This window comes from Salvia splendens, chromosome 13, assembly GCF_004379255.2.
Source record: "Salvia splendens isolate huo1 chromosome 13, SspV2, whole genome shotgun sequence".
Classification (NCBI taxonomy): Eukaryota; Viridiplantae; Streptophyta; class Magnoliopsida; order Lamiales; family Lamiaceae; genus Salvia; species Salvia splendens.
Window position 1 is genome coordinate 31,624,635 of NC_056044.1, and position 22,461 is coordinate 31,647,095.

The 22,461-nt window shown below is 35.2% G+C and overlaps 4 protein-coding genes across 5 annotated transcripts; 1 reads left to right on the forward strand and 3 right to left on the reverse strand.

Moving 5' to 3' along the window:
- Positions 1-3,425: 3,425 nt before the first annotated feature.
- LOC121760893 (protein FAR1-RELATED SEQUENCE 5-like) lies at positions 3,426-4,844 on the reverse strand. Its single transcript, XM_042156487.1, has one exon. The coding sequence runs from the start codon at positions 4,842-4,844 to the stop codon at positions 3,426-3,428; it is 1,419 nt and encodes a 472-aa protein (XP_042012421.1).
- Positions 4,845-5,022: 178 nt separating this feature from the next.
- LOC121760894 (protein FAR1-RELATED SEQUENCE 5-like) lies at positions 5,023-6,487 on the reverse strand. Its single transcript, XM_042156488.1, has 3 exons — positions 6,406-6,487; positions 5,270-6,002; positions 5,023-5,059 (listed from the first exon to the last, which is right to left on the reverse strand). The coding sequence occupies exons 1-3, from the start codon at positions 6,485-6,487 to the stop codon at positions 5,023-5,025; spliced, it is 852 nt and encodes a 283-aa protein (XP_042012422.1).
- Positions 6,488-12,618: 6,131 nt separating this feature from the next.
- On the forward strand, positions 12,619-15,583 carry LOC121759935 (mediator of RNA polymerase II transcription subunit 31-like). 2 transcript variants are annotated; one of them, XM_042155516.1, is made up of 8 exons: positions 12,619-12,862; positions 12,945-13,028; positions 13,918-13,939; positions 14,013-14,267; positions 14,333-14,464; positions 14,646-14,726; positions 14,917-14,995; positions 15,122-15,583. In XM_042155516.1, the coding sequence occupies exons 5-8, from the start codon at positions 14,376-14,378 to the stop codon at positions 15,353-15,355; spliced, it is 483 nt and encodes a 160-aa protein (XP_042011450.1). In that variant the 5' UTR covers positions 12,619-12,862; positions 12,945-13,028; positions 13,918-13,939; positions 14,013-14,267; positions 14,333-14,375; the 3' UTR covers positions 15,356-15,583. The 2 variants fall into 2 exon arrangements, with proteins under 2 accessions (XP_042011450.1, XP_042011449.1); XM_042155515.1 differs by lacking the exon at positions 13,918-13,939.
- A 1,156-nt stretch (positions 15,584-16,739) lies between these two features.
- On the reverse strand, positions 16,740-20,241 carry LOC121761387. The gene is made up of 2 exons (XM_042157042.1): positions 19,497-20,241; positions 16,740-17,229 (listed from the first exon to the last, which is right to left on the reverse strand). The coding sequence occupies exons 1-2, from the start codon at positions 19,901-19,903 to the stop codon at positions 16,986-16,988; spliced, it is 651 nt and encodes a 216-aa protein (XP_042012976.1). The 5' UTR covers positions 19,904-20,241; the 3' UTR covers positions 16,740-16,985.
- Between the last annotated feature and the right edge of the window lie 2,220 nt (positions 20,242-22,461).

Genomic DNA, 22,461 nt, shown 5'->3' on the forward strand with positions numbered 1-22,461 from the left:
GCTCCGGCAAATACCAATGAAACCAACTGCTTCAAAATTACAGCTATAAATGCACTGAAGATGGTTGGTGTGGAGGTTGATGAAGGGGATCAAGTTGTGTCTAAGCCAATGGAAAACATGACACAAGCTATGGAAGAGGATCAAGAAGATGATCCAGAATGGATTCAGCTCATGGAAAAAATGATGGAAGCCCATGATGAAAAATGCAAATTAGTGAATGAAGGCACATCAATTTTGCCTGATGTTAATTTGGGAAAGAAATCAGTAAGTTGGCGATTTGGAACAGAAACCATGGATATTTTAAACAATTTGATTCTGGTCTGTTGTATATTATCACATTTGATTCAGAGTGAACTTAAAACAATTTGTATTATGTTTTGTACTAATGCATAATATTTATTTACTTTTTGAGTTTTTATTCTTATGTTATATCACATTTCACTATTTGCAGGAAACAAATGAATGTTATGAAGATGTAGCTAAAGCAACATCACAAAACACACAGCTGAAGGTATAAAAAATTGCTTCACGTGTTTCATGGTTTCTGTGTTGCATGTGTCTAGTGAAGTGTTTTCTGAAAAAGAGTGAAGTAGTTTGTGAACAAGAGTGAAGTGTTTTCTGAACAAGAGTGAACTGAATTCAGAATAATAGTGATGTGTTTTTGTGAACAAGAGTGAAGTATGTTCTGAATAAGAGTGAAGTGTTTTGTGAACAATAGTGAAGTGTTTTGTGAATAAGAGTGAAGTGTGTTGTGAACAAGAATGAACTGAAATCAGAATAATAGTGATGTGTTTTTGTGAACAAGAGTGAAGTATGTTCTGAATAAGAGTGAAGTGTTTTGTGAACAATAGTGAAGTGTTTTGTGAATAAGAGTGAAGTGTGTTGTGAACAAGAATGAACTGAAATCAGAATAATAGTGATGTGTTTTTGTGAACAAGAGTGAACTGAAATCAGAATGATAGTGATGTGTTTTCATTTCTTATTATGATAATAGGACGACATTGTGGATGCCCAAATTGCATCTGCAATAGAAGCATGCATGGAGATATATGCTGATGATGATTGTGTTCAATCAGAGTTGAATGTCTCTGGCAAAAATCCTTCTACCGAATTAGTAGTTTACAATCCGGACGTGGTAAGTGTTAAACAATGATATATCTCATATATTCACCAACATTTTTAACAAACATCAAGTGAAATATATGTCTTATACAGTGAAGTTTTCATATCATTCTTGCCCTGACAGGAAACTACTAGGATTGAAGAACAAATGGAGATACGGTCAAAAGCTGAGAAGAAAATATCAGCTTCATTGAAATCTCCATTCCATGAAAGGGTGGTTCAGGCCAAAACCAGGTTCAACTTGAAGGAATCAAAAGTCTTTTTGTGGATTATGACGACATATGAATCACATGAGTAAGATTTATATTATAGTTCAGATTTAAAAGAAAAATATACAAAGAATGTGCTAACACACACACATATTTGAACAGGGACATGATAGTGTATGATGATAATGTCACAATGGTAACAAAAAGGGAATTATGTTCACTATTGCCACATACGCTAATAGAGGTGGGTGTGATCAACGCATGGGCTTCTTATTTGAATAATATGGAAGAATACAGGGCTCTATCTTCATCAAGGCGCCTGTTTTTCACAACATACCCAACTGTAAGAAAAATATAAATTTTTATATGATATTTAAACTTCATAAGTATATATGCACTATATTCTGATTTCACTTCACTCTTGTTCATAAAACACTTCACTCTTGTTCAGCACACACTTCACTCCTGTTCACAGAACACATCACTCTTATTTACCAAACACTTCAGTCACATTTTGATTTGACTTGTCTCATCTTTCAGCTGTATACAGTTGTTCACCGGTCTGATAGGGTCGACATCATGACTCTAATTGATAGATTCTGTGACAATTTACAAAATGAGGTTGAACAAATTCCACATTTCAAATGGAGTGATGTAGATTTGGTAAATACTGAACACAGTTGATTCTTTGTTATGTTCACTAATTGTTTTTATTCTGAAATTATTATTATTATTATCTATGTAGGTCTTCTTTCCAATATGTGCTGCAGAACATTACTATGTCATATGCTTCAGATTCAGTACTAGAAGTATAGTACTGATTGACAATTCGAAGAATGCTGACGATGAGGACATAACAATCAAATACGGTAGCATACCTGCAAATGTGGTAAGTATACACGATATATAGTGAAGTATTTTTGTGATTACAGTGAAGTATAGTACTCTTTATACTAAACCACTTCTGATATTCATAATGATATATTGCAGAGATTGTATTTTTGTCATTATTTGACAAAAATGGGGTATCACAACCAAAGCAATTCAATATACGATGTGAGCATAGTAAGGCTCAAAATGCCTTGGAGAACAACATCAAATGCAGAAGATTGTGGTGTTTTTTTGATGCGGCATTTGGAATGTTATCATGGCGAGCGTGCACAAGATTGGAAGTGTGGATTAACTGCAAGAAGCAAGGGAATACTCCAAAGGCTTAGAGCAAAGTATTGCAGCGCACTATTATTGTCTGAAAAGAACCAAGAGGCAGTGAAAAACTTGCCACTAGTATCGAAACATTTTGAAGAATATGGGAAAACAAATGAAATAGATGTGGAAAAAATGATTGTAAAATTCAAGCGATCATGAACGATTGTAGAAAACTTCATTTAAATTCAATAGCAAGTACTTTTTGTACATTAATATCTTGTTTACTATTTAATTCACTGTTGTGTTGTATCTATTTGTATTATGTTTACATGGTTGTATTTATAGTTGTTTTGCAAATAACAGTGAAGTGAAATCAGAATAATAGTGAAGTAGTTTGTGAACAAGAGTGAAGTGATTTGTGAACAAGAGTGATACGTTTTCTGAACAAGAATGATGTGTTTCGTAAACAAGAGTGAAGTGTTTTGTGAACATGAGTGAAGTGTTTTGTGAACAATAGTGATGTGTATTATGAACAAGAGTGAAGTGTATTCTGAACACTTACTGCTGAGTTGTGTCTATTTGTATTATGATTACATGGTTGTATTTATAGTTGTTTTGCAAATAACAGTGAAGTGAAATCATAATAATAGTGAAGTAGTTTGTGAACAAGAGTGAATTGATTTGTGAACAAGAGTGATACGTTTGCTGAACAAGAATGATGTCTTTCGTAAACAATAGTGAAGTGTTTTCTGAACATGAGTGAAGTGTTTTGTAAACAATAGTGATGTATGTTATGAACAAGAGTGAAGTGTATTCTGAACACTTACTGCCACTGAACTTAACACAAAAAACAAGTTTGCATTGAGATAAAATTCACTGAAAAGTGTAACAAAATGAATCATTAGTGCTCTAAAAATGCTACAAAGTGAACTATTACTATTCAAATCCTCATTGCCTCTGGTTTGCCTTCTCGTGAACCTTTTTGCAGTTCCTAGAATCATGGTGTCCAATCTCATAACAGATTCCACACTTTCGGCCTGGTTTATTTGCTAACTTCAGTGCTGCCTCCTTCTTCGATTTATGCCTACTTCCACTTCCCTTTGTACTAACAACATCAGGAGGATGAACTTCAATATTGGTCGGAACATGTGAGCCATAGAAGTTCTCAATCATTGCTCTCTTCTGTGTGGAAGACAAAACAACACCTTCTCTAAGAAGCTGCTTCTTACCTTCTTCAATAATTGCAGCGAATGTATTGATCTTATCAATGTCCCCTTCAATGCTTTGTGCTGTTTCAATGAATAATGCATACAAGTTTTTATATGCAATCTTCTTCTTGTCCACAACAAGGTGTATTTCTTGATCATCACAAAAACCTCCATGTATTGGCTTCACAAACTGAGACTTCAACCATCTTCCTCCACACAACTTCTCGGGTATCAGCTTAACAAAATTATATTTCAACACACAAAATATATGGCTGCACAATAAACCAAGCCTTTCAAATTTTTTGCATCCACACAAATATGTGTCATCACCAATGGAGTAAGACACTGTCCATGAGTTTGAATCCTTGTCCTTTATGTCATATACTTCAATATCTCTACTGGTAGACACTCCTAGAGTTGTACAAGACAAAGAGAAACATGCATATACTATCTCATCTTGAATTTCATTAAAAGCACTACAACTATATATCGTCGATGCATGTTTCTCGATTTCCAATCCTGATCGCAAAATAGGCACTTTTGTTGAATCATAGTATTCAAGCTTTGCACTATTACTTCTTTCAGTCTCCAGAGCATGATTAAAGTTCATATAAAATTGCATAAGGTTAGCCCGAGACTTTGAGTACCTTTTGAAGAAGCTATTCTGCGACTCGGATATAGAAGTTGTCTTTATCAACGAACTCATCGGAAAATCACGGAAGAAGGCTGGAACCCAAAATCTTCTCGATGCAAACATTGATGAAAACCAGACATTATTGGCCAGCCCATATCTTTCCATTATAGCATGCCAAGTTTCCTCAAATGCATCAGGTTCTATCAACTCTGACCATACACATGCATTCAGCCCCTTCTTTAATTGTTCACTACCAAGCATGTTCTTTGGCAATTTGTCAGCAACTTTATTCATAACGTGCCACATACACCACCGGTGTCTTGTATTGACAAGGATCTCCTCAACAGCAACTTTCATTCCTAAGTCTTGGTCCGTTACAATGAGTTTGGGAGCCACACCCATACACTTTACAAATTGGTTAAATAACCATGAAAAGGAGTTGGTATTTTCCTTGGATAAAAGGCCAGCAGCAAATGTCACAGGGCGACCATGATTATCCTTGCCCGTAAAAGGAGCAAATATCATACAGTACATGAAATGAAAAACAATTCAATATAAGCATGCAGAAAAAGTACATCACTCTTGTTCAGAAACAACTTCACTCTTGTTCACAAAGTACATCACTCTTGTTCAGAGAACACTTCACTCTTGTTCACAAAACACATCACTCTGATTCTGATTTTACTGTAATGAACAATAAACTTCACTGAACAATTAACTCTACATTAATGAATGTATACCTGTAATGAAAAACAATTCACTCTAAGCATGCAGAAAAATACATCACTCTTGTTAAGAAACCACTTCACTCTTGTTCACAAAATACATCACTCTTGTTCAGCAAATACTTCACTATTGTTCACAAAACACATCACTGTTATTCTAATTTTACTGTAATGAACAAATTTAACAAAAACAATTTAACAAAATAGTAATTAGTGTGCACATACCTATTGGTTGAGTATGTCGTATCAAACGACACAATATCACCATATAAATGGTAGTTTCTTCTGGCAGTAGGATCACACCAAAACAATCGTGTCAGCCTATCCTTTGAGTTGACCTCAAACTCATATGTAAAAGCACTACACAGCTCCTTCTTCCTTCGCATCTCATTCAATAACATCTGTGCATCAGCTCCTTCCACGTATGCTCTAAGGTCACGTCTATAGTTGCGCACTTCTAAAAGTGTACACCCTACATAATCTAATCCACCAAGCACTTCTTTAAGTAAGCTAAAACTTAAAGTTGGACCAATGTTTGCATTAGCACAATCGAGGATGAATTTCTGATGGACTAAATCCAAATTGCGGTTCAAATTCATAAAACGCTTATGGCGTCCCTCAACCATCTCGTGATTATGTTCTTCAACGAAACTTTGTATAACATAACCAACACCCATAATATACTTCCAAGACACTTTAGCATTGCAATAGCATTTAATAGAAGAACGCTTGCGTTTCAACTCAGATTGTTCACTCTTTCTTTGTTGCGTACCTTCTCGGCTACACACCACGTAAATCCAAGTAGTGACATCTTTTTCCTTTTTCGATCCCTTTTTACGGGTGTCAAATCCAACATATCGAGCATAATTGTTGTAGAAGTCCAAAGCACGATCAAGTGTCATGAAACATTGCCCAATTTTTGGTTTCAATTCATCGGGGCATTTTGGTACGTAAACCACTGTAAAAAAAACACAGCACTCTTGTTCAGAATATACTTCACTATTGTTCACATATTACATCACTCTTGTTCAGACAGCACTTCACTCTTGGTCACATACCACATCAATCTTATTCAGAATACACTGCACTTTTGTTCACAAATACACATCACTCTGTTTCACAAAATACTTCACTCTTGTTCAGAACATACATCACTCTTATTCTAATTTCACTTTACTCTTATTTGCAAAACATCTATAAATTTAACCATGTAAACATAATACAAAGGCCATATGGTTTTCATAATCACATAACATCACTGAAACAACAATAAATCTAACCACATAAACTACGGTTTTCATAATCACAATACACGAAAATATTGTATATTAAAATTAAGCAACAGTAGGAATATTGATTACCTGTAGAATTCTCAGATTCCTCGCCTGAAGATGATGAATCAGAATCAAAATAAACTTCGTGCGATCTGATGATTGAATCCATGGATTTGAATAGCGATGAACAGATTGAATAACGAATTGAATCACGTGGAATGAATGAATGAATCAGAATTGAATTCAGAATTGTATTCGATCAAAAGATGATGATGAACAGATTGAATAACGAATGAAGTAATCAGAATTGAACTCGATCACGAATTCAATCAGATTTGGAAGGGAAGAAAGGATCGCAGAATTTGGAAGGAAAAAAGGATCGCAGATTTGGAAATTATAGATTGTAATGTTTGAAAGGATCACAGATCGCGTAAAATCGCATGTTTCAATTTTAGATTGTAATTTCCTAAAATACCCTCAGCATATTTTCTACAATTAAAATAAATAATATTTATTCCATTAAGATGTGTGGCTGAGATTTGTTCTCTAGTTATACACTTAAGATTAGTTATATATTGATCACTATCCTATATATATATATATATATATGGGAGCGTTATTCTCCTATTCATCTTTTAGATCCTTTATCGTTCTTAATATGGGCCGTTAGATCTCATTCATCAACGGTCCAAATGATCTGCATTATTACACTATAATGGTGCATTATTAATCGGTGTGCATTATTCAACTGAAAATCTGCATTATTACACTATAATGGTGCATTATTAGTCGGTGTGCATTATTCAACTGAAAATATGCATTATTAAATGACACGTGGCACCAATCTAACCGTCGGATGACAAAATCGTGGGGCTGAGATCAAGAAGGAAAAAGGAGAAAATATGCAAAAAGGAAATGAATACATCCCTATATATATATTTATATATTTGATTTTTGAATCAGAAACGGTTAAATATACATTTTTATAGTTTTAAAAGTACAATTTTCTAAAAAAATTTGGAGGGGGGTGGGGGCGGTGTTAGGACCCCTACCAGCTCATTCAATGACCAAAATGAATGCAATAATAGTGCAAGAAAGAGAAAAAAGAATAATCTCATTGAAGAAACTAATACCAAATAAAATATTAGCATTAGCCTTACATACATAAAACTAATGCATGGCTTCAATGTTTTTTAAATTGAATTCATGGTAAAAAATGTTTGGTTCAATTTGCTACATGATTTAAAAGCTAAGCGACAATTAACTAGAATATATATCGATTTTCAGAAATAATAAAATATCACCACTGTTTATAAGAATAAGAAATGGGATTAATTATTATATGAAAAAATGAATGCAAACTGTCCAACTAATGAAATTGGTTGTTTTCCTTCTTAGAAATAGCTTATAATAGAGAAATTTAGCTAGGAATTAAATCCCACTCTTAAAATAAAGACTCTATAATGGAATTGGCTGCGAGAATTGTGGAGAAAACTTTTGTTAGGAATTTAGTCAAGTGTTAGCTTTGACAAATCCGACCCTTTCCACTCATCCAAAAATATTATTGTAGAATGACAAAAGTTAGTAAATTTGTAGTAATGATGATATAAGTGATAGATCGGTGTCGAAGTTAGCAAGATAAGACTACTATAAGCTAGTACTCCCTCCGTTCCATAATAGATGTTACACTTTTTTTTAATTTGTTCTATAAAAGATGTTACATTTCTTTTTTTTCAGAAAAAACTCTCTCTTACATTAATATAAATATATTATTTTCTTTCTCCATTTAACACACAAAATAACATCTCCTAAAATCTAGTGTCAATCCCCAAATATGTCATTTATTATGGGATGGAGGGAGTAGTAGTTAAGAATGACTAAAATTGATAGAAAAACAATAAAAACCAATATATATAAAGCTAGGATTTTTGAAAATAAAAGAAACTGAAAAGGAAATACAATGAAATTACCAAAAAAACTTTGAGATATAATAAAATGACGATTTTGCCTCTTAAACGATGTCAAATGACCAATATTCATCGCACATCATAGCAACACGAGCTTGGCTTATCACCTTATTAAGGAATCATCATGCAACTCTCAAATTATTTCGACACAGTAGAAGTTTTTGGAAGCGTCAATGTCAACTTATAACTACATCGTATAATTTGAGTGGATAAACGATATTATTAACTTGATAGATTGTTGTATTAGACTCAGATATTTTTTTATTACAACTAACTATTTATATGACAAATTCCTATAACATTTATAACATGCGATTTAATACAAATAAACTTAATCAATTCTTGATCATTTGATTCATCAATCTTGCTTCTATTTGATTGATTGATTCCAACATTTAATATACCCATTATCTGGTTGAAGAATAGTATAAATTCGATAAACTTCACCTCAAACTCCCTAATTTGTGTTGTATTTTTGTCGGCCACGTTTTTATTAGCAAACCGTCACTCCTAAGGCCATCCGCAACGTTGTCTCTTATCCATCTTATCTCTTAATTATTCATGGCCCCCACTGTACTTTTCACTCTATCTCTTAACTAAGAGATAGAACCTGCAACCCTCCATCTCTTATCCGTCTCTTAACCATCTCATCCCTTAACTATTCATTCAATTTCATTTTTTATTTTTATTTCCAATAAATTCACTTAATAAAAACACACATTATTAAATAAAATAAAAATTACAACTTAAAATCCTAAAAAAATACATAATTAAATTCGTGGCAAAATAAATAAAAAAAGACATAATTTAAAATACAATTTTATAGAAATTATAAAAACTACTCCGCCGGCGAATCATCCCCCGGAGGCGGTGGAGGCGGAATACCAAGTTGTCCCTGCAGATACACAATGCCGGTATGATGGGCTTGAAATTGGGCAGGCGTCATGCGGGAAGTGTCCGCCATCGTGGCGGTGAAGTACATAGACATTAAGGAGGAGGGCGGCCCTTGGGAGCCCGCCTGACTTGATTCGCCTCGGACCCTCCTCCCTCTAGCCGCCTTCGCAGCCTTAGTCCCTTGCGGCCGACGACGCCCACGGGAGGACCCCCCTGCATCGTCCTCCGTGCCCTCAACCTCCTGCGAGGCAACCTTTTGTGCGGCGCTACCTGAACCGCCCCCACTAGACGAGTATTGGCCACCCGTCGTGTGCTTCGTGCGCTTCGAGGTCGAGCCCGTGCTGGACTGGACACCTTGCCTCGTCTTTGACGACCTCCCAAACATCTACATGTTTGAATTCTTTGCCGGTGTCGTCGAAATAGACTCGCAAAGCCGATCTCAGAATGTCGGCTCTCGTGGCTCCGCTTTGGTAATTAGCCGCTTCAGTCTTGTAGATGTCGCATAATTTTTTGACCTCTCTGTCAACTAGGTCAAAGTGAGCGCAGAACATCTTCAATGTGCGACGGCGGGACCCCTTTGGCTTAATCTCGTTGTAGGCCACGGTGACCTTTTCCCAGAAGCACTTCCGGATTTGTTGATTCCCGACGATAGGATCGTACGAGACGCTGATCTAGGCGTTGTACACAGTCATCGTGTCCTTGGGGCTGTACGGATGCCGACCTACATCCTCCTCCTCCTCGGCCGCCTCCGCCTCTTCCTCCACGGCGTCGAATGCCCTGGAGCTTCCACCGCCTAGTCCTCCTTCCGGAGTGGGTTCATCCGGATAATCCTCCCTAATTTGGGATAATCCCTGCGAATACCTCGGGGCGGAGGGATGATCGTATGCATCCACATCAAAATGGGGTGGTTAGTACCCCGTCGGCGTCAACGAGCCTTGGGTGCCCGGCGTCGACGAACTGGAACCCGAACCACCCAATACATTGTACATGCCCCCAGTCGCCAACCGCGTTGATGTCAAACCTGCCAGAGCCGCCACCGCCACCGCCAGAGTTTCCGTCGCTGGACATTTTTTGTTGAAAATTGGAGAGGTTAGATGAATATTGGAGAGGAAATGGAGATGATTTGGGAAGAATAGATGTATGTTTGTGTGTGTAGAGAGGATGAAATAGGAGTATTTATAGAGTAAAAAAAACGGTCAAAAACAATAATATTACCGTTTGATTATTTATTTATTTTTTTTTTATTAAATTAGATTTTTAAAAAAAAATGATTTATTGCGTCAGCGTGACGAAGCCCACTCTCGGGCCGGCGAGTGGGCGTCACGCGTGGCGCCAGCACGCGCCACGTCAGGCGAGCGCGTGGCGAGACGGCTCGCCATCCGTCTCGGTGGGACGGGCGTCTCGGCGGGATGGTGACGAGACGGGACGCTGCAATGCGTCCCACGTTCGTCTCGTTTCGGAGGGACGAGATAAGAGACATCAACGAGATGCGTTGCGGGTGCTCTAATGTGTTAGACTTTAATTTATAGACAATAAATTATAAACAAAATACGACAAAAATAGTTCGAGTAACGTCAACTCCAACCCCAAGCATGAATCATCACATGCACGACCGACTTTTAAATTGGTCGGTTTAAAACGGCAATCTATAGATTTTTCTTAATTTCCTAATTAATGTATTCGAGATCTCAATTGAAATCTAGCATAAATATTAAATAAAACATATGCAATTATAATCAATTAGATTCCATATCACACCTGAATCGGCCACGTGTCCCCCTTTGACAAAGGAATAGTCTAATCATGTCACGCACGTTCTTACTAGTTGCCATTAATTTTATGTTCAGGTTCGTTGTAAGTTATTTTTGCAATTTAATTAATATTTTTCGTAAGTTGAAAAATTGGGCAGATCCTTTTGAATGAAATATCACTACATATTAAAATGTTCGATGACGTAAATAGAATTTTTAACCATCAAATAGAAAAATAAAAGACAAAGACAAGTTATTGGAAGGTGTGGGAGATGGAGGTTGCAATTTTATTATTATATTTTGAATAATTTGGATAACATGTTCATGAATTAAAGAGATGAGGCTAAAGTGTCTTGTACCTAAAAGTTGTATCTTTATGTATGTTTATGGAGCGACCAACATCAATAAATTGGTTGTCTTGTCACTTAAGAAGGGATAGAGAAAGACTAACTAATATTTATTGCAGCCAAATATAATATGCGGAAATAACAAAAACTGATTATATAATAATAATATAACATATAAATTACAACTTTGCTTTACTTCTAATCAATTCCATAACTTTTGAAGTTAGACATAAAATAAAAACTTTAATTTTCAGTTGTTCCATAATAGTCAAAATCAAAATTAATACTACTGACCTTAGGAAAATGATCAATACAAAATTTGATCTCAATACAAAATCTAGACCAAATCCTGACCATAATATTTGATAATCCAATGGTCAATAATTAAACAAAAACACGGAGGGTCATTGTAAAGCAGTTTTAGGTCATATTATAAACTTTGGGTTTGAGGTCATGTTAAGATTATTTTATGTCATCCTTACTATAATGACGTAAAAATAAGCTTACAATGACCTAAAAATGACTTTTGTATGCTTAGTTCTGCATTTTTGTATTAAGAATGGTTTTGCATAGATCAAAACCCACTGACGTTAATATCAAATATTATGTGGAAAAAAAAATCACGCTATTTCGGATTAAAGAAAATGTCGTTTTAACTAACATCTAGAATAGAGTGACATCATTTTCTCTGAAAAAACAACCTTTTGTTGTGATTTTATATATTCGATTTCAAAAATTATGCTCCCTCCGTCCCGCACTACTCGCACTTATTTCCTTTTTGGGCGTCCCAAGTTACTTGCACTCTTTCCATTTTTAGTAAAAAATTTCACCTACAGCCGTCATTTTTGACTTTCCTATACACTCATTCCTTAATCTCCAAGCCGAAAAGGAAATGAGCGAGTAGCCCGGGACAGAGGGAGTACTTACTAGTAATTTATAGGATTGATGATAAATTATAGTACTAATAGTGTAGTAGTTACCAGAGTATATATATAATATACTTATACGTCAATAACAAATAATTATAATATTAATAATTCAACATGGGGAAAATAATTCTACACTACAAAAAAAATGTATATTTTCACGCACCAATTTGCAAGCACATGTAGTGCTTACAAATTATGGAAGACTTGCAAGCAAAATCGCGAGCAAAATGCAAAATATTGGTTGCAAAATATATTTCAAGTACATTTGCGAGTAATTATTCTTGTGCTCGCAATATAGCAAGCAAATAGTGCTTGCAAACTTATGCTTTCTTTTTTCGTAAAAATTTGCGAGATAATTTGCAAGCACCTGTGAGTTCGCAAATATTTTAAATCCCCCGCCAATTATTTGGGCTGACATCATAAGTCTGCATTACAAACCCTAATTATTTTGCCTCAAATTCTTTTTCCTATTTCTCCAATTTCCAAATTCTCTCTTCACATTTCACAAATTCCCTAATTCTCGTTTCGTGCCGCCGGTGTCCTGCTCTGCCACCGGTCGCCCTTGCTCTACCGTCGGACTATTGCTTTGCCACCGGTCGCCCTTGCTCCGCCGCTGGCTTCCTGCTCCGCCAGCAACAGCTTTCAGCTTTCCTTCGGTGAGGTCTCAATTATTTAGCTGCTTATCGCTATAATTTATATTAATTATTCACGTTTCTTCAAATTCAATTCCAATTTCAGTAGCAAGGTTTGCTGGATTTTCTCCAATTCGTCATTTCTCTGGTTTTCTCTGGATTTTCTTCGAATTCATAAACACGTGCTGAGGTAATTGAGCTGCACGAAGAAGTGCATTCATAAACTGCTTTCAATGTGTTTTATTTGATTGATATTCAGCAAACTGCTTGTAACCTCGCCAATGCCAGCATCACTGGATGCCCTAGTAAGCTGTAATCGCAAAAAAACTTACATTCTTAATGGTCACATAGTTGTTTCCGGTGTTGGCTGTAAATTTCAATTCATTTCACTTCATTGCCATTATTTATGTAAGTGTGTTCTAATGCAGTGAGTGTGTATGTGTTTTCTTTTTCTTTTTTTGTCTTTCGGATACTCTATTATTGAGCAGAAAATTATGCTTATGCGATATGTGTTTTCTAGGTGTTTGTTGCTGGTGTTCTGGATCTTCTTTGATATTTATAGTTTTTAAGCATTTTAGAGTTTATTTTGTTGCTATGCTTGACAAGCTAAGTAAATGAGTAGAATTTTTCTTAAGACAATAGTAGGTTTTTTCTCAGCAACAGAAGGTGGATGAAAGTAGAGCAAGAAGGCTTAATTGGATAAAGAAAGTTTAAGTCAGCACTATTTCTATTGTTAAAAAAAGTTAAGTAGATCAGCCTCTAATAAACCTCAGGATTATAATTGAGACAGCAAGTGTGTGTTTGGTGCTCTCCTCTTTCTTTCTTGATTCGATGATACTAATATGACATGAATGAAAAGTGAAAATAAAGAGAATAAGGGAACAATAAGTTGCTATTTTGGTATATTGTGCAACATGAAAGTAGTCCTGTGCTATGTTATTGGTTTTATCTCGCTGTAGTTATATTGAAATACAAAAATATAGAGCACATTCCTGTTGGATATTGGTGTATTTGTATAATGTTTCATATGTATTAATATACTATCTTTTTTGTTGTTGGACGTGCTTTACTTGTATCAGGCTCCAATCACCCCCATCCCATGTAAGAAAAAATATAACATCATTTGCTCAGCTCTGGAAATCTGCATAACTTATGTTTATGTTTGAACTTATAGTTAAATGCCTGGGGAGGATTTACCGGACGACTTAGAGGAGCCTCATCCCGTGGCACTCAGCTTAAGGAACTAGAGGACGTTCCTCCTGAGCTAGAGAATATCTTCACATTTTTTGACGTAGAAGTGTCATCGGAAGAAGAAGGGGAAGAAGAGGGGATGAAGAAACAGTTGGAGTACATTCACCAATAGCACCTGATCAACCTAATCTCCTGATCGATACGGAAGAAAAATCATACATCTTAGGGAGGATGGAATGTAAGTGGCTGATTATGTTAACCGAATTTTTATAATTTACTAACTATACATTGATTGATGTGCAGGCTCTAGTCTACCCTACCAAAGATGTAGCTAATATTTGTCTTGATGTTTTTCATAAGATTGTTCTCCCGGACGCCTTCTTTCAAAAAAGTCTTAAGCAACACCACATTGGAGTTTATTGGCTGGAATTCAAGGTAATATGCATCTTTTTTTTTTTTTTTATCATTGATTGGATAGTCTTTAGAATTTACCTCGACTGTCATTATAACACACTTCTTTTCTTTTTTATATTTATTTGATATATTGTTCTAACACTCCTTTTCTTTTATTATTTGTACATAAACATGCTAACGTAGAGAAATATGATCAAAACAGGTACTTTGAAGATGAGGCATTTATCGGATACCTGAAATATCTTCAATATTGGGAAAGGCCCGAGTATTTAAAGTTTATTATGTGAGTTGTTTTCCAAGTTCATGCACCACTCATCCTATGTTCGTTCCACTTTTATGCGCAATAATCATTTTTCTGTTCATAAGCATCAAGAAACACTCCCTAAATATTATCTCATACTTTAATTTATTCTAATTAGTACATATTAGACTCACTAATATAGTTTAGATACTTTTATTTGTTCTTGTGTCAGGTATCCCCATTGCCTCTTCTTCCTTGAGCTTCTGCAGAATGCCAACTTCAGAAATGCAATGGCACATCCTGTAAACAAGGTTTTGCATTGTGGACTCTTGAATTTCTGCATCTTTTTTTCGTATTTATGCTACACAACAAAAGAGGAAGCTTTTCGCAACCGATTGCCTTTTCGACTCTAACCATGATTCGGTGTTTGGTTGTAGGAGTTGGTGCACAGACAGCAGTTTTACTTCTGGAAGAACTACAGAAACAACCGGTTGAAGCACATTCAACCGAAGTCACTTCCAGAATGTTCAATTAGTGTAGCCCTGGCTTCTGCAGTCGCTCCGGGATTGCCACTGACTACCATCCCAGCTGCTGCTTCCAGCATCCCTCCAGCCCCTCCTCAGGCTCCATTGCCGATGCAGTATGGTTCTACTTTTGAGCAGGTTGATTAGCTTCTCGAGCGACGAGTACAACCTTAGCATCAAGAGATCGAAGAATTGCGGAAGCTAGTAAAAGTTCTCAGTCAGCCAGTTCAAGCAAGTTCAAGAGTCTAGAAGAAGTGGCCAGTAGTATTTGAACTAAATTGTGGAAACTAGTAGTATTGGAACTTAATTTGTGATTTGATTGAATTGAAGTGTGAAAAAATATTTTGTATCTATGTAAAATTTGAATTTTTGTCATTCAATTGAGTTATTTCATACTATGATTTGAAAAAATAAATCATAATATTAATTTTTAAAAAAATTACAAATATTTAATAGAAAGTATTTTTGAATAAATGCTGAACAGCGAGCAAAGTGGTGCTTGCAAAATGAAGTAAGAAAATGGAATTATTTTTCCGAGCACAAGAATGCTCGCCGAAGTTGAATTTGCGACAACATTGAGGAAGTATTGCGAGCAAAAAATTCTTGCAACGACCACCAGATTTTGCAAGCCATTTTGCGAGCACTAGTCAATGTGCTTGCAATTTTTCAGAATGTGCTTGCTATTGTTCTCGCAAATTTTGCGACAAGCGAAAAGGCTAGCACCCTTTCTACTCACAAAGTGCTTGCAAAATGATGTTTTTGCGAGCATAAATGCTTATTTGCATGCACTTTGGTGCTTGCAAATCAACGTTTTTTTTTGTAGTGCTAGGTTGGATTAAATACAAAAAAAAAAAAATTCCAATAAATATTCATAAAGAAGGGGGAGAAAAAGGGAACATGGTCACATAATTTCACATCTGCTTAAGATCACTTAATCCGTTATTCAACTAAAAAACGAACCAATTATTATAAAATTAATAGAATGAACTTATTGACAAAAATTGACATCATGTGATCCAGAAGGAATGTGTATTTTTTGGATATGTTGTATGAGGATGAAGCATTTTTATATCGGTATACATGTGACATGCTTTAAAATCAGATGCATGATTTCTTGAGGATATTGATTTAGTTTATTTATTTTTGTAGTTATTTTAACGATTCATGATTTCAATTACTAATCAACATATCCTCAATCATTTTTCGATTATTCTATTATGATATAACTGAAATCCAATAACAAATTCTTTTATGTGATATATTCAGTATAAATGAGTTTGGTAGGAATTGTTGTATTCTGTGGTAAATGAGTTTAGAAAATATAAATAGATTGATACTTGGAATTTGGTAACAAATTACAGTTTTATCTTTTTTTAATAATAATAATAATAAAAAAACTTTTCTTTTTCCTATGTTTGTTCACTCAGATTGCAGACCATTGTCTGCGAATCACCAAAAATTATGTTCTTGATCTGGCACTGATCTTGATCACAAGAAAGGTGAATAAAATTCCTAACGAGAAGAGCTCGAATCGAGAAAAACGAAGCCAACAAACTTTTGTTGATAATAATAGTATATGAGATGAACAACTCAATATCAGGAGGCATGCCACCTTAATATAATCATACATTAAAAAGGGTTTGGGCAAATAATGTACACTTGCACAAAACCATCTCACTCCTCTCTACCACACTATTTATACACAACCTAGCAACAAATACCCGAAAAATATCTCACAATTCACGGGCATTTCGCCTTTTCACCTCTCGTGTTAGAATCACGAGGGTACGTTGAAGTGGAATAGCCAGGAGATTACGAATGCAAACACCATACAAGCCAACAAAAAGTTTAAAAAACGATGACCTTGCCAGAAATTTCGAGACTCCAAAAGGGGTGCACGAGTCGGGGCAGTTGCAGCAGCTGCTTCAGCATCATTTGCTTCATTCCATTGTTCCATGATCAAGTCAGCCTCATTTACACCGACGACGTTTTGTGCTATGGAGCCACATATCTCACAGATTCTGCAAGTATCGAGTGAGCCATAAACATGAGCAACAGAGATCGATTCTTATAAATGGAAATCAAGAAAGTCCATAACGATTGGACAACGAGTAACTTATTCATTTGTATGATCATAATATGTTACAGTCAAAATCCAAAAGGCCTCATAATCTAGATCATTATGAACAGTAGATAAATCTCTCATCTCTGTATTCTACTAACTGAAAAATTTGTTCCTAACTTGGAGTTTTGTATTCAAATAACATATCTTCATAACAGAGGCTACCGGAGTGGAGCTTAGTATAGGATAACTGAATAGTCTTTAACTGTTTACAGGCATATTACTACAATGGGTGAGGTTACGACTAAATAAATTTAGTAACTAAAGATTCATGACGATACGAGCAGCAACAAACGGTACCTTAACAGAAAAGTTGCAGTGACAACAAAAAACAGGAAGTTAGCCTACATTGCACCGTGCAACCATTGAAGAGACAACATGCCCTAATTCATCGATCTCCTAACTTGTAATGAGCAAATAACCATATTACATAGACTAAACCTTTTTCCCAAAGATATGGGACCAACAAAATCTGATTTCACATTAATCATTGAACTGATGATAGCTATGAACTGAATGTAGTCAAATAAGGAGAAATTACAAAGACAATCAGGGTATGGTTGACAAAGCTATAGAAAAAAGTGTCCTGATAATTAAAAAAATTCTTGTCCAGATACTTTTGTTTAGAAGAGATTTACTCGGCTGTATTTGAGTTAAACAATTTGTTTCATCACCACTACTCTTCGTTTAAAGTTTGTATTGCCAAAAGTTGCAGTGTTGCATATGTTTAGCAAATTGGTGTGTGAGGCTGGTTGGATAAAACACATGCTAAATGTTTGAGTCACTATTAAAAGATTCCTCGAGTCTTTCCCAAACAATCCTTGAGTTCCCTACACCTTGTACTATATTCCAATCCATTCATATTTCTAGCTATCGTGTTACAGGAATCTAAAGTCATGTCAGTACACCAAAAGATCCGCGTATGAAGTTTTAGGAATACTCGAAAGGAACATTCAAGGGTAAATTAAAATGAAGTGCTTATTTTGATAAGTGGATACTTTCAAGAAATTTTACCATTATTCTAAAAGGAACTAGAACAAGTCTGATACGAATATATCACTAGAAATATCCCCATATATCTATTATTTGGTTTAGTATTGATTTAGCATATAGATATGGGAGTAATCGTATCAAAGTCAGCCACTCCCGTACAAAATAGGTAAGATGCACTAACATAGGCATCTAAATTGCAGAATATTCGGTACATTCTTTCACATGATAAGATCTGGACACTCCATATTGTCTATGTAGGCAAAAGAGACAAGCACTAACTACATAAGCCTATTTCAACACGTTTAGCAATCAACAGATATTTCACGTTAAGTGGACCAGAATGGTGGAACAAACTATCTACTTGCATCTATGCTGACATAATAAAAATTGTGGATCTATAGGTGGAAATATCTCACCATACTAAAGATTTATACGACTTTGGATTATCTCTCGAAGGTGTAACGCGAAACAGAATTAAACAAAGTTAGCAACTGAAAACATTAGCTTAATTTGAGATACAAAACACTTCAAACAAAAAATTATGTCTCAAGTTATTGGCTGTATGAGCTGCAATCTTGAAGTAGAAACTAAGAACAAGAAGGCACCTAATATGTATGGATTCCACTAAAAAATTCACTACAATAAGAATTGTGGAGACATGAGAAGAGTGTCAAATAATTATAACCCCACAAATACTAAAATCAAAGTCAAACGTTCACAAAGTAATGTAAATATAACCAGTTGCCACAAAAAAAGCACAATTTCCTAGTGGAGGGGTTTCATCTTTTTCTCCTTTTCTCTATTATAGATTCTTTTAATAGCAACAGTTTGAGGCTTTTCCTTTCCCAATCTCTTCCTTTTCCCCACAGTTGCCATGGCCACACCAAAATACTCTTTATCTTTTCCTTTAAAGTTACAGTTGTTTCAAACTAAGCTTTTTCCATTATCCACCTCAACATTGCACTATACTCAAAGAATCAATGATCAAAAGCCCAACTCACAAATGCACACAGAGACATGAAAAATCATAACATAACAATCCACAGAATCCCACATTTATTCCTAAATTATGATATACTCCAACTACAAGCATATAATGATGAATTTGAAGCAAAAAAGTAAACTTTATAAAAAAATAACTCATTAAATTGTTTGAATTTCAGCTAAACTTACTTGTTTCCCTTAATCTTGAACCATGCTTCTGCACATTGTTTGTGGGAGGCAGCCAAATCATCCTTACAAGAACAACCTAGCTCAATAGGGATCCCAGATTCCTGATTGGTTGCATCCATGCTGAGATGGCAAATCCTGCAATCCTTGATGATTCTTGTCCGATGCAGCTTAGATTCCTCTGCACCAGATTCCAGATCCACCATCTCCACTGAGTACTCTGAAACATTTGAATCCCTCCTCTCGTTCTTCTCATTCACATTAACAATAATCTCATTTCCATTAGAGGAAGGCGGCGCATCACCTCCTCTCTCGGCGGATACTACTGCCGGACAACCACCACCGCCGCAGACATGAGTGGTGTTAGCTGATTCTAAATCCACATCCCCGGATTGCTGTAAAGATGACATTTTTACAGTAGCCCAGATCAAGATTCTTCATGAACAGCAAAAACAAGACTGAACATCAAGAATGAATCATCACCCAATTGTTCTCTCTCTCTCACTCTCTCTCTCTATTTCTAGGTTTATACTTTTCTGGCTCTAGACTGTCATTTGATTGTGACGGTGGAGCAGCCAACAAAGAAATGAGCTTTATACATTGAATAATTCTGTATAAATTGAAGAAAAAAGCAGTGCAGCAAGTGAAACAGGAGCGTCGGTGTGAGGGATAACCATTCGCCTCTGCTGCCCCCTCTTTTTGCTGGGATATTTTGCCAAACCTTTATCCAAATTTTTGACACAATTGTTCACGAAAAGTCTCTTATTATAGCTGCGGCAGACATGTGAGTTTTAATGACATTTTCATGTGTACACGTAATTCAACATGTGATTTGTATAAAAAGAATTTGTCTTCGTAAAATATTACTCCGGATATTTATTATGAAAGAACGTCTTTTTAGATTCACAAATTTTGGTAAAGTATTATTTTAGGTCGGAAAACTTTGAAAATATCATTTTAGGTCCGTCAACTATAAGTTAATATCATTGGAGTTGAACTTTTTCTGGACGAAAATGCCCTTAAGGCCTTCAAATGACAATTTGGACCATTATTTCGCCACTCATCTTGCGCCAGGGACCTATAGTCCAACAATTTTTAACGGCAAATTTTATATTTAAATTTAATTTGGATGGTAATTGATCTCATTCTGAAATTCATATAAATAATACTTCGAATGACAATCTAAATTAATAGCTATCAAATTTCAAAACAAATAAACTAAATATAATTCACAAATCACCTATAATAAGTTCTTAAAATGCAGTTTAGATTAAAAAATAAAATAAAGTATCTAAGTCCCAATTCACTATCCATATATAATTGGTCATCTAATAATTGAAAAATGTACTATTTTTACGGAAAATTTTAATTATATTTAAATTCAATTTGGATGGTAATTGAATTAAACAGTAGTAAAAAAAATTGTTGGACTCTAGGTGTTTGATGCAAGATGAGTGGCGAAAGAATTGTTCAAATTGCCCTTTGAAGGCCTTAATGACATTTTCGTCTGAAAAAAGTTCAAAATACTTCAAATGATATTAACTTATAGTTGACGGATCTAAAATGATATTTTCAAAGTTCACGGACCTAAAATGATACTTCGGCAAAGTTCGTGGACCTAAAAAGATGTTCTCTCTTTAATAAATTAATTTCTTTTCATTTTTAATGTCATTTTTATCTTTTCTCTCATGTTTATCCACCCTTTAATAATATTTTAATTATTTTTTCTCTAAACCTAGTGATAAGATACGACAAATTATTTACCGTCAACAGTAAGAGAAAAATTAGAATATACTTTATTGCCTTTTTTTTCAAGTCTTTGTTGTTTTTTTACTCCCTCGGTTTCTCTAAAAAAGACATATCTTTTAGATACGAGATTTAAAAATACGGAAGAAAATATAGTAAAAAAAAATAGAGAGAAAATAAAGTTATTGCCTATAAATATATTTATAAATTTCCAAAAAAAAAATTAAGTAATAGGGATTTTGGTCTTTAAAATAGTAATTAACTTTATGTAAAATCCAGTACTTCTCTTGGACTAAAAAGTGGTATAAAAATCATGAACTTTACAAACCATGTTTTTTTTCCAACCTGGCCAAATTTTAACAAAATTTCGGTGATATACAATCTATGTGGACAATTGTCAAATCGAAGTGTACTCACGGTGAATTTTAAGCCATATGACGTCGTTTCCACCAAATCTTAAATTTTAAGAGGTAAATCCTAAGTAGCTGATATTTTTCAAGAATCCCAAAATTTAGCAGTGGGAGAGGGCTATTATGTTACGGCTCTTTTGAATGGTCACAACCATTCCAAATTTGCTTCTCCAAGTAAGCTATGTGAATGGATTTATTCAAAAACCACGGTTCGTAAAATTCATAAAGTTCATAAGAAAAAAAACACGTAAAGTTCATTCCAAACTGGTGCAGAATTGGGGCTGCCGGTAGTGAGAACGGCCACGGGAATCGCACCGACACATATAGAACTCGGCGAGAGAGAAGAGAGATTGCGAGAAGAAGAGTTTTGCATTAATATTGAAAATTGAATGAATACAATTGAAGAAGGAGTCAGCTTATATAGCTGATTAAGTAGCTCACAACGGTTAACAAGCCTAACCGTTTCTAACTAACTCTCATTTCCATTCTAACTAACTTGTTTCCACTCTAACTACTTCTTGTTTCAGCTTCAAACCGTAGACACGTGTGCATGTATCCATGCACACGTCAGCTTCATGTAAGGTGTGTATATCATGTATCAAACGTCCCCCCTCCAATAACCTTGTCCTCAAGGTTGGAATTGAGGAAATCTCTCCTGGATGTCGTGTAAAAATTCCAATGTTGCGTCCTCTAGAAAGGAGTTGGCCCAATGAACCAAGACTTGAGTAGCCGGTTGATTCCCTCTTTTCACCAATCGCCGCTCCAAAATTCGAACTGGTTCCAGAAAGGTAGAATTGCCAATAACTGGTAAA

Bases quoted from the DNA above. Each gene is read 5' to 3' on its own strand.
- LOC121760894 (XM_042156488.1), bottom strand. From the start codon at position 6,487: ATGGATTCAATCATCAGATCGCACGAAGTTTATTTTGATTCTGATTCA. The intron at 6,003-6,405 runs GTAATCAATATT...TTTTTTTTACAG, and splicing joins GGAATCTGAGAATTCTACAG to TGGTTTACGTACCAAAATGC. The intron at 5,060-5,269 runs GTATGTGCACAC...TTTTCATTACAG, and splicing joins ACGACATACTCAACCAATAG to GTATACATTCATTAATGTAG.
- LOC121759935 (XM_042155516.1), top strand. From the start codon at position 14,376: ATGTTTTTCATAAGATTGTTCTCCCGGACGCCTTCTTTCAAAAAAGTC. The intron at 14,727-14,916 runs GTGAGTTGTTTT...TTCTTGTGTCAG, and splicing joins GAGTATTTAAAGTTTATTAT to GTATCCCCATTGCCTCTTCT. The intron at 14,996-15,121 runs GTTTTGCATTGT...GTTTGGTTGTAG, and splicing joins TGGCACATCCTGTAAACAAG to GAGTTGGTGCACAGACAGCA.
- LOC121760893 (XM_042156487.1), bottom strand. From the start codon at position 4,844: ATGATATTTGCTCCTTTTACGGGCAAGGATAATCATGGTCGCCCTGTG.
- LOC121761387 (XM_042157042.1), bottom strand. From the start codon at position 19,903: ATGTCATCTTTACAGCAATCCGGGGATGTGGATTTAGAATCAGCTAAC. The intron at 17,230-19,496 runs GTAAGTTTAGCT...CGATACTTGCAG, and splicing joins TTCAAGATTAAGGGAAACAA to AATCTGTGAGATATGTGGCT.